At 38.7% G+C, this 16,980-nt stretch overlaps 1 protein-coding gene across 1 annotated transcript in view; it reads left to right on the forward strand.

Annotated features, from left to right (window-relative positions):
* slco3a1 (solute carrier organic anion transporter family, member 3A1) overlaps positions 1-16,980 on the forward strand; it is a 63,969-nt gene that overhangs the window by 44,462 nt on the left and 2,527 nt on the right. The window contains exons 3-7 of the mRNA XM_010883847.3: positions 9,191-9,289; positions 10,053-10,340; positions 11,674-11,838; positions 15,542-15,740; positions 15,950-16,085. Of these exons, the coding sequence (XP_010882149.1) occupies positions 9,191-9,289; positions 10,053-10,340; positions 11,674-11,838; positions 15,542-15,740; positions 15,950-16,085 (887 nt within the window). The remainder of the gene's footprint in view (positions 1-9,190; positions 9,290-10,052; positions 10,341-11,673; positions 11,839-15,541; positions 15,741-15,949; positions 16,086-16,980) is intronic.

Below are 16,980 nucleotides of genomic sequence, written 5' to 3' on the forward strand. Positions count from 1 at the left end.
CCTTCTTGACACCAGGCCATCCTCCAAAAGTCTTCGCCCCCATGTGCGTGCAGATGCACTCACACCTGCCTGCTGACATTTCTGAGCAAGCTCTTCACTGGTGGTACCCCAATCCTGCAGCTGAATCAACTTTAGGAGACGGTCCTGATCCTGGTCAACAGGAGGACTGACGATTGAACATGGGAGGACTGAACCTTAAACAGGGTGATGTTTGACAAGGGGAGAGCGGATACTTGACCAAGGGAGGGGTGATGTTTGACCGGGGGAGGGGTGATGACTGAGGAGGAGGAAGAACAGAGTTTCTGGGGAGGAATGATAATGTTCCTAATATGGATGCTGTAAAAACACTTTCTGCCGGTGTTGTTACTCTACTCTTCAGCCTTGCGAAGCACGTGCGACAAATACGGAGAATGCAGGGCGAGAAATCCAGCAAAACAACCTAAAGCTAAATACATAGGCATTCAATGGAAATTAGGTGTAAATCGTGCCACATGATGCATATTCATGGTTTAATGACAGATCAGCCAGCATTATAGTGTTTGCAGTTGGCCAAATTTTATTTATTATTATGTATTCTCAGTGCTGCATCCATGGCCATTCATTTTTAGACAGATTTTCTCCTGGTTTATCTCCTGGTTTTACAGAAAAAGACATGGTGCCGGTGTTAATATTTAACTGGTTTCATAAAACTTAATGTACGGCCTAATCTATTTTAATTTCAGGGCATGTCTTCTATTTTCCGGCCATGAGTTCTATGCTTGTTTTATAGTAGCTTACCAATGTACGGAAAATGCCTACTGTTACCGTCATCTAGGATATCCCAGATTACGTTGTACTGAGCTCAATGGGAAGACTTGAGGTTTGGAAACATTTGAGCTGGATGAGTGGTGAATAATAAAAAGCTATGTTAAAAGTAACTAAGACTGTCAACGGAGGCATGGAGAAGTGGTTCTGAAATGTAAAAATGGAGTGGTTCAAAGTTTGCGTCCCCCAACGTTAGCACTGCCTGTTCGTCATCAGTGTTAAAGGTGTAGGCTTGTCTGGTGCTCCTGCCCATTATTGAGGTACAGTGGGATTCTTGCTCAGCCTTACAGGGAGCATTACTTTTCACACACAAAGCCTCCATCAACCAGATTGTCCAGATTCCCCTTGACCCAACTCATTGGAGTGCCTCCAGCCAATTTCCGCTTCAAATACAGAACTTTTAAATATGTCTGGAATACACTTCTATTGTTCAGTTTCAAAAATGTAAATAGTGTCATCATGATATAGGAGGATCCTTAGTGTTTCATCGTCATATCTAACGCCAATGGATTTGAAAAAAACTCTAGCACATTTTGAGTTTAAATACATTACTTTGCTTTTAGTGTGAACAGTGAGAGAGCATGCATTGCAGGCATTCTGTCAAAAAATGTATGTTAAAACTGAGAATAATGTATTTTTTTTGTAGTAGAAATCCTGATGTACTGTGCCTCCTGGCTGCCACAACCAATGTTGGAAGCTGGACCTTAATCTGAGAAAAATGCAGTGGTGTATTTCTAATTTCTACAAAATGTACTTGTGGATCTTAGGTTAGTGCTAAATGAAAGTAAAACAAAAATGCTATTCCCTTCCTAAAATATCAAAATGACTGCCTTTGACAGTTCTGTCATAGACCATGTACTAAAAATACCTTTTGTGGACAACCTCTTGGTTGTGTTTAGAAATAGTAGCATGGTAGCCTAAGGGCTTGTTTAAATGACGCTACATGTTCCATGACATATGAAAGACAGTGTTTCCCCGACTTTCTTTTCCATTAGTAATGGGGTGGGGAGGCTTGTTGCCAACAAGCTAACATCAACCACAAAAAAGGCTAGAACCATTAAATGCTGCAAACATGCTTTTAATGTATTGCAAAAATGTCCTCCTTGTGTCCTCCCTGTCTCCTGCTTGTCAACTTCATTTTTGTTAACATTATTTTACAATACCTTCTTAACATCATTCCCTTATGATAACCTAAGTCCTACCAAATCAATTAACCATTCTCTAAAACTGTCCATGAATTGCCTACAAGACAGTAATAAATCACCTCCCAAGCACTAATAAAAGCAACTACCTAACTAATTCATTCTAACTAATGAATTCCATGTACAGTATATTACTGTGTGTTGCATTGTGGGTTATTGAGGGGGTAGAACATTTACTTTTGCTGGATGATTCACACAGTGCCCCATGACTTTGAAGTTTACAAATTCTCAGTATTTCATTTAATACATTAACTGCGGTTCCAAATAGATTTCCGCAAATAGTATCCATTGTATATTACAAGGCGGGGGAAAATACAGTGTGGATTTATAACACAATCCCTGTTCAAAGTTAAAGGGATAGTTCATCCAGAAATCATATTTCAGTGACAGTCCCCTTATCCCCACTTAGTCCTTCAGACGCAGTAATTTTTTTCCCCAACAATCCATTGTTCAGCTCTGCCTCAGTCAGTAATTAGCATTATTAGCATTGCACGCATTCATGAATGGAAACCCCCTATCACAAAGCTGCATTGCAAACGGAAAACTACTCTCAAACACTCCAAACTAAGACAAGTGGTGTTGTTTACCTCAAAGAATATGACAATGTTGTATTCCTCGAAAATAAAGTTTTTATTTTCACAAACAAACGTTAGGATTCACTAGCTAGAAAGCAAGTTACGTATTTTGTCTTTGATAATCACCTTGGACAGTCAAACTTTATTTGCTTGAGAGAGAAAGGAAAATACATATTCATCAGGTCTGACTCTGAAAACTAGCAGTTAGAAAAATGTTTGGGGGTTATAGCCTTATTTTTCTAACAATAATATACATATAATGAATTGACCGAATAGAAGCTTGGAGAGCACCATAGAGGGGCGATGGTGAACACGTTAATCTCCAACCCTTGCCCAGAATATCCAGAGGCAATTAGTATTTTGAGTATTATAACATAGCAATCGGAAATATTACTTACAATTCGTCTCGTCTCCACGGGTTGAACTGGGTAACTTGATGGAATTGCATTTGTCTTAATTCTCTTCTATGTGAACGTGGGGGACGATCCTCTTTATTAAAATGATTTTCGCAAAAATTGTGTTTTTCTTTGACGAAGTTGCTCTATTGATTGTCCCATGATAGGACTTGGGAGAGGCAGAGGTATTGTCCCAATTGCAGAGTGGGTAGAATTTTATTGAATCAAGATCCACGAGCAGGCATCGGTCGACATCGGTCTCCAAACTAAGAAAAACCAGAAGTTCAGTTTATTTTATCAAATGCTCCGAATAACACTGCGTCATCCTGCACAATGAAATTCTTGTTACATGGCAAACGAAAGCTACATAGTAAGAATTAAGAAATATATAAACCAAAAATATAGCAAAAAAGAAGTGTAAACTAGAAGCAATTTTAAAAAGCTAGGCGAAGCAACCTGTCTTCAGGTTGTTGAGGTTAAAGTTCATGCTCACCTTGATGACATCAATGATGAAGAACAGAAACTGTATGGTGGCTATAGGAAATAGTTTGCTAGTGCTAGTTTGAATTCACCCAGTTCCGCCAGCTGTTTCTTCAGTGTACAGTTAAAAAAATGTGTTTCCACAACAGATTACTGAATGTAATTTTAAAGTGTTTTGGAGTAGTTTTCCACTTGCAATGCAGTTCATGAATTTGGACGATGCTAATAACTCTAAATACAGACTCTAACAGAGCTTAATAATAGGTTGTTTGAAAAAGTTACTCTATGGGCAGAAAAACATGAATTTTGGACGAACTATCGCTTGATTATGCTCCAGCAAATTAACAACAATGATATCATCAATATGAAATATGCTTTTTTTCCTATTAGTTATGTTCTCTATTAAATCTCTAACCATTTCTCAAATTATTCTTTGCCTTATTGTATTATTTTTTTGTTTATTTTTTCACATAGTTATTCCACTATGCAAATCTGCAAAATACAGTGAGGCAAAAAAGTATTTAGTCAGCCACAAATTGTACAAGTTCTCCCACTTAACAAGATGAGAGAGGCCTGTAATCACATTGTAGGATTTTTTATGAATTTATTGGTAAATGATGGTGGAAAATAAGTATTTGGTCAATAACAAAAGTTAATCTCAATACTTTGTTATATGCCCTTTGTTGGCAATGACAGAGGTCAAACGTTTTCTGTAAGTCTACACAAGGTTTTCACACACTGTTGCTGGTATTTTGGCCCATTCCTCCATGCAGATCTCCTCTAGAGCAGTGATGTTTTGGGGCTGTCGCTGGGCAACACAGACTTTCAACTCCCTCCAAATATTTTCTATGGGGTTGAGATCTGGTGACTGGCTAGTTATATTTTGGTTTCATCTGACCATATGACATTTTCATCCAAATGCTCTCTAGCAAACCTCAGACGGGCCTGGACATTTACTGGCTTAAGCGGGGGGACACGTCTGGCACTGCAGGATTTGAGTCCCTGGCGGCGTAGTGTGTTACTGCTGGTAGCCTTTGTTACTTTGGTCCCAGCTCTCTGCAGGTCATTCACTAGGTCCCCCCGTGTTGTTCTGGGATTTTTGCTCACCGTTCTTGTGATCATTTTGACCCCACGGGGTGAGATCTTGCGTGGAGCCTCGGACCGAGGGAGATTATCAGTGGTCTTGTATGTCTTCCATTTTCTTATAATTGCTCCCACAGTTGATTTCTTCACACCAAGCTGCTTACCTATTGCAGATTCAGTCTTCCCAGCCTGGTGCAGGTCTACAATTTTGTTGCTGGTGTCCTTTGACCACTCTTTGGTCTTGGCCATAGTGGAATTTGGACTGTGACTGTTTGAGGTTGTGGACAGGTGTCTTTTATACTGATAACAAGTTCAAACAGGTGCCATTAATACGGGTAACGAGTGGAGGACAGAGGAGCCTCTTAAAGAAGTTGTTACAGGTCTGTGAGAGCCAGAAATCTTGCTTGTTTGTAGGTGACCAAATACTTATTTTACTGAGGAATTTACCAATTAATTCATAAAGAAATCCTACAATGTGATTTTCTGGATGTTTTTTCTCATTTTGTCTCTCATAGTTAAAGTGTACCTATCATGAAAATTACAGGCCTCTCTCATCTTTTTAAGTGGGAGTACTTGCACAATTGGTGGCTGACTAAATACTTTTTTGCCCCACTGTAAATAATATTCAAATCATACTTCACTCAGACTTCTATTTTGTAGGCGAAATACAAAAGACTGTGGTCTTACTGTTGCTTCCAAATCTAAAATGTTGCCTGAGTGACGCTAATCTATTGTAGCCAAATGTAGCTATCAAGTTGTGACAGTTAGCTAGCTAGCTAGTTTCTTACCTTGTGTTGTCTCTCAGATGATGGCTACCTGCTCTATATCAATGTGACAGCCAGTTACTGACAGTTCAACACAAAAATGTATATGTGTTTAAATGTGTTGGCTTCAAATTCAAAATGGGCAAGTATTTTTCCAAAAACAATAGGAATTCTCAATTTCAACATTTGATATGTTGTCTTTGTACTATTTTCAATTAAATGTAGGGATAAATGATTTGCACAACATTGCGTTCTGTTTTTATTCGCGTTTTACACAACGTCCCAACTTTTTTTGGAAACATGGTTGTACAACATAATGCAAAAACAAAGGGTTTGGTAATGAAGTAATTGCAAATTGTGCAATTTGTGTTTCAGAGCTAATAAAAGGTATAATTTGCATTGAGAGGAGAATGAGTACCTAACAAAGAATCCTTCAATATTATATTTTTAGGACGATTGCAAAATTAAATTAACCACACATTTTAAGCTGCATTTTAACTGAACTATCTCTCTGGAGGTGGCCTTGATCAAGTGTTACATGATCAGTGCAATTTCATTGCAATTTAACTAAGAGTTGTATTAGGCCCATGCATTGAAATGTTTTATATTAGTTATAATTATCAATTCACAAAAGATAGGAATTCCACTTTCATTGTTTGTAGTTTTGTAAGAATTTGATGTATACAGTCTGTAATTTTGTGTTATTCCAGCATCTAGATCCTTTTGTGCACCCAATGCCTCCCCCAAAAATAAATGGATGATTCAATCCTCTGTCAAAAATGGGATAATCTGTCATTCCAATCCCAGTTTCTTATTTTTGAAGATATATTGTGTTCAATGGAATGTTGCTAAAAGCATTTGCATTATTTTCCTTATCTCAATTGCTTCAAAGAAAAATGACAATATGCTCTACCATTTACTATTTCATTTTTCAATACAGGGAATGGCAGATTAAAATATTGAATAGTTCTTTAAAGTTTTACAAATTAGTCCATGACATGACCAGTGCTGTACATGTAGGATAGTTGTGCATGATTAACATGGAGACTTTTCTGAAAACTCTGAGGTGGCAACACCGTTTGGTGGAAATTTTTATCCTGTTAGTGGTTGTTGACTCATTTTAACTGTCATCTCCTGGAAGGTGATTTCACTGATGAGTTTCCTTTTTGAGGTTTCCTGTGGTGAACGCAATGCTTGTTTTGTTGCTATGAGGAGACAACACTTGCGGTAACTAAGGAAGCGGATGAAACAGTGGCTTAACTGCGCTCATTTCTGATGTACAACAGTCCTGTTAACCAGTTAATTGTGCTGCAGTTTCTTGTACAAATGCTGTGTGACTGCAAATATCACTTTACTGGTATTTCCTATTGTGCTTTATTATTTATCAAAATCTATTTACTAATTTGGTTATAGTTTATTTAATGTAGAATATTTTACTTTTAAACATCATTGTGAAGCTTACGTGTTAAGGTGCTTATAGGCTATACAATTATAGTTAACCTCAGAGAAGCAGTTAAACCTTTAGAACTTTTTATGTCTGTTTTATATTTCAATACCATGAGCACCAAAGAGACTTTTTTATTTTGAGCTTGATGGACAATTTTATTTATTTATTTTTAATAAAAACATGTTTCTCCATCTCAAGAGGTACAAAGAAAGGTCTTAGCACCAAATAAAGCAATAGATTTGGCAGGTTTATGATTTAATCTCAAATGCAGCCACAAATTCCCTTGTGACATGACAATTGATTATAGGCTTCACCTGCAAGCTGCCTGTCTATGGGTAACGGGAACATGTTATGGTTACTTAATTAGAGCTCTGAGTCTATCAAAACAATTTTTTGTCATAGTTTAATTTGTAGGAATTATGGTTTGAAATGCTTCACACAAGTTTGGGAAATTCAGGAAAACATTGAGGAGGATCATCAATCCATAATTATGTATGATCTTATGTGGAAAACAAAATAGTATTATTATTATTTTACCTCAGTCTGATTTACTGGTCTGTTCCTATTCATTCTAAGAAGTTCTAAGGGAAACACAAAAGTATATATATCTTATCTTTATATAATACAGCAGCCTTTTATTGTTCAATACTGCTGCCCAATTTCTACTTAAATACATGAAAAGGACCTGGGTGCATCCAGGTTGCGCAGCATTCTAAGTTGCTCTTTCATACTACCTTTCACAGCTGGTTGAAGAAATAGTTGATATACCGTACTGAAGTCCGCTCCTACTACAGACAAAGTGAACAATAGTTCTTTAATGATACATACACAGCTGTTTCTCTGTTTGCCTCCAACCAACAGGCCACTTTGGCCCTAGTGGCAATTTTCTAGACAACCAGGGTTTTTCATATATTAGGTCTCTGGAAGAAGCTATTATGTTTTGTTCCCAGCTTGACAACCATAAAGCCAACAATCCGTACTACCCTCTCTTTATATAAATCATTTTTTCCATGCACGCTCATTAATTGGACGCTTGAGGCATATGCAGAATATCTGTCATGCTGACTGGAGCCGGGTTACCACCGGTGGCGGTGCTAAGGCGGACCTGATGTTAGAGACGGGCTAATGTTAGAGGCTGTTCCCCTCAGTGGGCTAAAACTAGAAACTCTTGAAAGTTTTCTCAACAATTTTTAGACTGAACATTTGATCTTAGTTTGCACATTTTCTAGTAAAATATAATTCTTGTTAACCCTTTAAAATGTCTCTTTTTAGGATTAACCCCATAATGCATATTGAAAGTAGTATATACTCCTTTTTATGCCTCAGCAATCTCACAATATATATTGTTATTATGCCTAACTTTCACTTTTGGGAATGGGGAAACCCTGCAAACATACTATATTTTGTAATGAAATACAGTACCACATTTCTGACATTTATCTGATGAGGATCAGTGTTTTTTGGTTGGTTTGAAATATTGCCTGTCTACCTCCCATTGTCTGACTTCCCACCAGGCATTTCAAACACCGCCTGCCAGAGCTCAGTATTATGTAAAGCCTGATTTTATTTTAGTACAAACATGGCCATGGGCCCCAGCACAAGACATGACTTGCCTGAGCTAGAGCCAGAGCAGGACTGTAAGGGATCAGCAGTAGACTCTGGGGAGTGTCAGTGGGTCCAGAAAGTGTTTACTGCTCTAACCCACATTATATATAAAATCCATTGTCTTTTGAAGCACCGGTTCACAGAACATTTATATGTTTTCTTTATTAAATGTATTTTACAATAAGTGTTTAGTGGGAAAACTGAACAATGGGGTTTGCCATATAAAGCCTCTTGGAACCTCTTGGGTTCTAGCCCTTTGTTTAACCCATTGTGTTCGACTCCCTGTGCCAAGCTGTCACCCTGACAAACTGCCGTTTAATCCCAGTCTTGCCTTCACTGGCCACACTTAGAGTTGGGCAGCTTTGTAGTAAATATGTTTTTGCACCATAATCTATAGCAGGTAGCATAAACGTTTCTAATTTTATTTCATCATTGGCTGAAGATTATAGGAAATACAACTGTAAGAGGATCCACTGACAGTCAGATTCCTACATTAAAATGTTGTTGTTTTATTTTGTATAGTATCACTGTGACTGTTACCTTGAAATTGCACAGATGTGATACACATATTTAAGAGAAGTTTAATACAGTTTCCTTGACCCAATTGTGTTGCATGATGATTTACATTGCATTTTTATCCATACAAGGAAATTGTCCCTCGAATCACCTCTGCATTTTAAAGCTTGTCGCATGCTGCACAAAAAGTCCATAGTTTAATGAACATAGTATACCATCTAGTGGTTGAGTTGCAAGTTGTGTATTTATATTTTTTTATCCTTTGTGTGTTGTCCACTGTACTGAAAATAATTATATCTACTTATCTCTGTCTTTGCAGGAATTGTTTTCTCTACTTTGGTGTTTGGCCCTGCTTGTGGCTTTCTCCTGGGGTCCCTCTGCACTAAGTTCTATGTGGACTTTGTCTTCATCGATACCAGTGAGTCACTGCAAAATACTTCACATCTCTCCAACACTGTTCTATGGAATAAACATGAGGTTCATTAACCGAGTAGCTTTCAGCAAGCAAGCAAGTTTATTTATATAGCACAATTCATACATAGAAGCAATTCAATGTGCTTTACAAAGAAAAAGAAAAAATATTAAAATTTAAATAGCATAAAAACAAATATTCAAATGAAAACATCAAAACAACATAATAATAATAAAACACAGAATAAGAAAATAGAAATAGAATAGAAATATAAAAACATATGAAGCTATAAAAGCTGTAAGGCTAAACTGTGTGTTTAAGTTTAATCACTCAGTCATAGGCATGTGAAAAGAGAAGTGTTTTTAACCTGGATTTAAAATTGATACGTTTGGGGTACGTCTAAGGTCTTCTGGTAGTTTATTCCAGTTTTGTGCAGCGTAACTTCTAAACGCAGCTTGACCATGTTTAGTTTGGACTCTGGGCTCTACTAGCTGACCTGTGTTCATGGATCTCAGGGACAGTTGGACATTCCAAAATGTTGTTACTGCCATGAACTACTACACGATGAATCTGGTGTGCTAGCACTGTATAAGTACATCTGTTGAATTACTAAAATGTAATTTAAGGCCGACCAAAATTATATTCATGTTTGTAAATCATTTTTTTTGTTATTGAATTCTAAGCATTTTCTTCCTTTTCTTGGTAGCTAAATATAGACAGGGGTTTTCCTATCACTCTTTAGTCTGATAAAAGCCTTCCATCTCCACAGGTAAACTGGCCATCACATCTGATGATCCCCGGTGGATCGGAGCGTGGTGGGGAGGCTTCCTCCTGTGTGGTGCCTTACTCTTCTTCTCATCCCTGTTTATGTTTGGCTTTCCCCAAACACTGTCAGACCGAGAGAAGGACAGGGACGGTGGAGGGGAGAGTGAGCAGGTCATGCTCCCATCTACCTCTCCACCCATAGAGTATAATGAGATGACCAAGTCCAGCAATGGAGTGGTACGCAACAACTATGATTCAGTCAATGGTCCCACCTGCTTTCAGCAGCTCAGAGGTGAGATTAGAGGATGTTTTTATAATTTTTATGAACATTCTGGAACTTGATTGTTGAATCTTTGCCCCATGACTGTTTTGTCTTCATGGCACACAGATCATTGTTTTAATGCTAATGGCCGTGGTTGAGGTTGGGCACCAAAATGTGGAGTCTCACTGAGCAAATATGGGATATACTGCTGCTATGCACCTAATTTTATCTAAAAAATAAGGTCAAAAATGTTTTTTGAAGCTACCGCAAAATTGTCTGTTAGGTAAATGTATAAGTATTTGTTTGCGTTATTGTTTGTACAAGTTGGCGTTTCCATTACAGAAAAAAAAAATTGTTCTCACTACAACAGTGTACAGCAGTTACTTCCAACCTTTGTGTAGTAGTAGGAGTTATAAGAGTTATTCTTTTATGCCTGCCACGATAGACGATTATCTAGGTGTTTCGGAAGGCAGTGTTCAACCTAGTGTCCAGAAACTGGGTCTTCCAGCAGGACATCAAAAAGCACTCAGCAATGGCTGAAGAAGAAACGCATGGCTGTTCTGAAGTGGCTCGTAATGGATCCAGATGTTGATCCCATAGAAACCCATGGTGACAGTTCAAATCTGTTGGGTGAAGGCAACCGTCAAAGATAGCAGAACGGATGCAGTTTGCTGCTGAAAAGTGGGCCATGTTTGCAGGAGAGAAGTGAGGGAAGCTTAATGTTTACAAGGCGATTTTAATTCCAGTTTGCCAATGTAGGTTTAACCAAATATTATGTATTGGGTGCCAATGATTTTGCCCATGCTATTTCATTTATTTTCTGAATGACAGTAATAAACTTAAAGGAGTTGCTGGTAACTTGATGTAATGGCAACAGACCGTGAGATAGATGGGTGGAGTTAGCTATAGCCGTAGCAGCTGACTAGATGACACTAGCTAGCTTGCCTGACTAGTTAATGTTACATTAGTTTTGCAGGTCCATAACAGTCTGTGTTTTTCTCTATCCCTTGAAGGAGTGACGTTGCAACAGGACAATGATTCAAAAACTACAAATCCTGTGCATGTTTTATAATCCCCAAATCTCTAAACAATGGATGATTATAGTGCGTTTTCCACTCTTCACTATTATACTTATAAGTTAAAGTTCCTGTATTTTTCAGTCAGTTCCCTACGGTCTCTAACGTGTTCTTATCAACCACATTGTAAAACGGGCTGATTAGCAAAACTACATGGAAAGGTCCTGTCACTGGGTCCAGCAGTTTATTTTTTCAGCCATCAGGATCAGGCTTATTACATATCATAAATGAGAGTTCTACATTAGTAGTTTGTTGACCTTATGGATTTTCTTATCTTCTTTTCTCAGTGATCCCCAAAGTGACCAGGCATCTCCTATCCAATCCAGTGTTCACTTGCATCACACTGGCTGCCTGCATGGAGATTGGTGTGGTGGCGGGATTTGCTGCCTTTCTGGGGAAGTACTTAGAGCAGCAGTTTAACCTCACCACCTCCTCAGCCAATCAACTACTAGGTGAGGGGCTGTGGAACACATGCATAACACACAGACCTTCTGGTGACATCGTATACAGAGAGAAGTACAATGAAAACCAAGGGTGGAACTTTGGTTTTAGAAGTGAGGGTGACATTGCCTGGCAGGAGGTCTTGGTATATGCCCACTGTATTGTTTTGATATTTAACGTTTGTTTCATGCATTTCTACTTAACTTAATATGCAGCTTATGGCCCTTCTTGACAGTTATTTTTAGAATAGCAAAAGCACTAAAAGAGCTACATCAATATTGTTTTGCAGATTTGACCAATAGCCTACCAAATGTACAACTACAGTTGAAATAATGAATACAAATACTTTTCCACCGATTTGTGGTGTATAAAGGAAGTATACCCATTATTTTCAAGGCGTTTGTCGAGTTATATACTTGAAAATGGAGTACATTACTATATAAACTACTGTTTAAAAGTTTGGGGTCACATATATTTAGTTTGAGTGTGTAGTATGAGAAAAAGACGCCTCACATGTCCTTAAATGGCAGCTTCATTAAATAGTACCCACAAATAACCAGTCACAACGTCAGTGAAGGGGCAACTCCGGCATGCTGACCTTTTTTTCCAGTCTTCCTCTGTCCAGTGTCTGTATTCTTTTGCCCATCTTAGTCTTTTCTTTTTACTGGCCAGTCTGAGATTACTGGCCTGTGGGAGGTACTATTTAATGAAGCTGTTTCTCCAACTAGACACTCTAGTGTATTTGTCCTCTTGCTCAGTTGCGCACTGGGCCCTCCCACTCTTCTTTCCATTCTGGTTAGAGCCAGTTTGCACTTTTCTGGGAAGGGAGTAGTACACAACATTGTATGAGATCTTCAGTTTATTGGCCATTTCTTGCATTGAATACCCCTCATTCTCAGAGCAGGACTGAAGTTATTTGTTTCTGGCCATTTTGAGCCTGTAATCAAACCCACAATTGCTGATGCTAAAGATGTACAACTACTCTAAAAAAGGCCTTTTAATCAGCACAACAGTTTTTAGCTGTGCTAACATAATTGCAAAAGGTTTTTTTAATAATCACACAGCCTTCTAAAATGATGAACTTGGATTAGCAAATTGGTAGTTGCTGAAAATGGGCCTCTGTATGCCTATGTAAAGATTACGTTTACATACTATGTAGATATTATTATGTGAACCGGCACAGAGCAGGTGAAGAAGCCTGAGCTGCACTGTTTGAACAGTAGTGTACGTATAATACAAATGACTAAAAACAGAGAGTAGCTTTATGGTACATAGCAAATTCATATCCACTCTTTGACAGATTTCTCTTTTCAGGCAGCAAACCTGCTGGGTTTGCTGTTAATTTAGCTAAGTTTGCCAAAAGTGTCCAATACCCCCATTTCACAATATATAGTCAAATAAATACTTCAGGGGCACATTGACCGATTCCTTCTTCTCCCCCACGTTCTGCATACCATTGACCTCTTTACAACTATGGAATATTATACATTTTAAACCAGGTGCTTCAAATCCTGAAGTTTGATGCATTCAGAAGCCATGGTATATGAGGGTGTATACCATGGGTGTGACATATCTATATATACTGCTCTAATTGTGTTGGTTACCAGTTAATTATCGGTTTTGTGGTATAATGCAAATACATCATGGCTAAGTTCTTTGTCATCCCTAAGAACTGCCCTTAGCCGTGATATATTGGCCCCAAACATTTCCCCTCATACCTTATTGCTTAAATAACATTACTAGATTACAGACTAGCTTTAACTGCTTTACCATCAAACTAAAGAAATGTACTTTTAATTAATTCTCTGAAATGTCTGTATTGCAAAATTCACCTCAGGTCCATAGGACTTGTCTCTTCTGACTGTCTGGCCCTGCTGTGCTGGGACTCTGTTCGTTTCTTGTTAAGATATGATGAGCATGAAATTTTTCTGGGTCTGACAAAGTAGTTAAAATTGGAATTTACTTTTGGAACAGATGGAGCAATACACACTTACTATACTCTGATTTTAACAACAGTCTGCTACATCCAGGTCAGAAAAAGAAGAATGTTTTTGTTATCTAACTCACTACTATGGGCTACTGGTTAAATTAGCTATGACATCTAGCTCAGCTCTTAGCTTGTGTACAACTCTGAGAAATTAGTGCATCCTGTTCTAAAAATATATATATATATATGTTTGATCCCCTGCTGATTTTGTACATTTGCCCATTGACAAAGAAATTATCAGTTTATAATTTTAATGGTAGGTTTATTTGAACAGTGAGAGACAGAATAACAACAACAAAAATCCAGAAAAACGCATGTCAAAAATGTTATAAATGTATTTACATTTTAATGAGTGAAGTATTTGATCCCGTCTCAAGAAAGATTTCTGGCTCCCAGGCGTTTTTTATACAAGTAACTAGCTGAGATTAGCTTGTTACCTGTATAAAAGACACCTGTCCACAGAAGCAATCAAACAGATTCCAAACTCTCCACCATGGTCAAGACCAAAGAGCTGTCCAAGGATGTCAGGGACAAGATTGTAAACCTACCCAAGGCTGGAATGGGCTACAAGACCATCGCCAAGCAGTTTGGTGAGTAGGTGACATCAGTTGGTGCGATTATTCCCAAATGGAAGAAACAAAAAAGAACTGTCAATCTCCCTCGGTCTGGGGCTCCATCCTAGATCTCACATCATGGAGTTGCAATGATCATGAGAATGTTGAGGAATCATCCCAGAACTACACGGCAGGATCTTGTCAATGATTTCAAGGCAGCTGGGACCATAGTCACCAAGAAAACAATTGGTAACACACTATGCCGTGAAGGACTGAAATCCTGCAGCGCCTGCAAGGTCCCCCTGCTCAAGAAAGCACAGGCCCGTCTGAATTTAGCCAATGAACATCTGAATGATTCAGAGGAGAACTGGGTGAAAGTGTTGGGGTCAGATGAGACCAAAATCGAGCTCTTTGGCATCAACTCGCTGTGCTTGGAGGAGGAAGAATGCTGCCTATGACCTGAGCTGAAGGTTCGAGTTGTTCAGCCTCGAAACCTTAATGACTTGGAGAAGATCTGCAAAGAGGAGTGGGACAAAATCCCTCCTGAAATGTGTGGAAACCTGGTGGCCAACTACAAGAATTGTCTGACGTCTGTGATTGTCAACAAGGGTTTTGCCACCAAGTTCTATGATTTGTTCTGCAGAGGGGTCGAATACTTATTTCACTCATTAAAATGCAAATCAATTTATAAAATTTTTGAAATGCGTTTTTCTGTCTCTCACTGTTCAAATAAACCTACCATTAAAATTATAGACTGGTCATTTCTTTGTCAGTGGCCAAACATACAAAATCAGCAGGGGATAAAAAAAATGAAATCCCTAACGGTATTACGTGCCCTACTCCTCACAGGCTGAACACACAAAGGAGACATGGTAATTGAGATGTTCATTTTTCCACCCCAACAAGGGGAATGCATTTGGCTTATTATGGAACCGTTTTCACCAGAATTAAGTCTATTTTTGCATCTTCTTTGGTGAATTGAAGTCAGCATTTTGCCTGAATGCATGTACTAGTACAAAGGCTCTGCTTTTGTGGTGAAGTGAAATTACAAAACTGGGGTGGACAAAATTATTATTGCAGAAAGCAGTCCTCCTTCACCTTAATGAAAATTCTGGCCTAAATGAAAATCATGCAAGAAGAATAGGTTAATCTGGTGGTATCAACTCTCTCTAGGTATGACAGCCATTCCCTGTGCTTGTCTGGGGATATTCCTGGGTGGGCTTCTGGTCAAGAAGCTGAACCTCTCTGCATTAGGGGCCATTCGCATGGCCATGGTGGTGAACCTGATTTCCACTGCCTGCTACGTCTCCTTCCTTTTCCTTGGCTGTGACACAGGGCCTGTTGCTGGAGTGACCGTCGCCTATGGGAACGAGTAAGAACACTACTAACATTGGTTTAGCATATGGAATATGCCACATACTGACTGTAAATGTTTGTTACAATACAAGTTTCATAATCTGTTTTCACATCCTATTCTGGAAATTAGCTTTGCACTGTTTAACTTTCATGCTATGAAAATTACATTCTGGATATTCAGACCGTATATTCTAAACAGCTGTTTGTATCTCTTCCTCTTTCCAGGACACTTCGGGTGGGTGAGAAACCAGAGGTGCCCTGCATGAGTAACTGTAACTGCTACACATCCTCAGTCAGCCCAGTGTGTGGCTCCAATGGCGTTACCTACCTGTCCTCCTGCTTCGCAGGCTGCACTACGTCAGTGAGTACAGGCATCTACCCCAATTGGAGAAATAATGGCAAATTAATGATGACATTTTGGCTCCAGATGGGTCATGATTAAAGTAGAGTCCTTTGACATGCACTGTAGCCATCTGGCTAAACAATGAATGATCATCCCAACCCAAACAGTAACGTTATAATGAAGCAACACAACGGGACTGTCATAACTAGCGTCTATTACCCACACCGTGTATAAACCGCACAATTCATTTTATAGCTTTGTGTGTATACAAACCTGAGTAATCATATATAAACCGCATTTGGCTGGAGAATTGACTCGTCCATTCGTTGTACATTAATATTAAACATCTGTCATAGGGTGCTACCAAAATTAATTTGTTGAAGAATCAAATATGTTTTTGAAATCCCTGTAACACCAATTGTATCATATTTGCTAACTCATGAAAAAAAATTCACATCGTGGTTGAACCACGGTATATCAATCAAATCAATCAATCAAATTTATTTATAAAGCCCTTTTTACAACAGCAGTTGTCACAAAGTGCTTTACAGAGACACCCAGCCTTAAACCCCAAGGAGCAAACAACAGTAATGTTGAATTTCAGTGGCTAGGAAAAAACTCCCTAAGAAGGTCGAATTTAGGACGAAACCTAGAGAGGACCCAGGCTCAGAGGGGTGACCAGTCCTCTTCTGGCTGTGCCGGGTGAGATATTAAGAGTCCAATTGGAATAATAAATACATTTCTCTAGGCTAAATCCAGAGTCTATTTGATTTTAGACTAGGTCAGAAGTATGACCAGGTGGACAGGGACAGCAACGGGCCCCCCAAACCAAGTAATCCACAGGTGTGGACCAGGACCTCATTTCCTCCTAAAATGTAAAACTGGAGGAGACTGAGAAAAGTTAGTAGTACAT

The sequence above is a fragment of the Esox lucius genome, chromosome 19 (genome assembly GCF_011004845.1).
Source record: "Esox lucius isolate fEsoLuc1 chromosome 19, fEsoLuc1.pri, whole genome shotgun sequence".
NCBI classification, from domain to species: domain Eukaryota; kingdom Metazoa; phylum Chordata; class Actinopteri; order Esociformes; family Esocidae; genus Esox; species Esox lucius.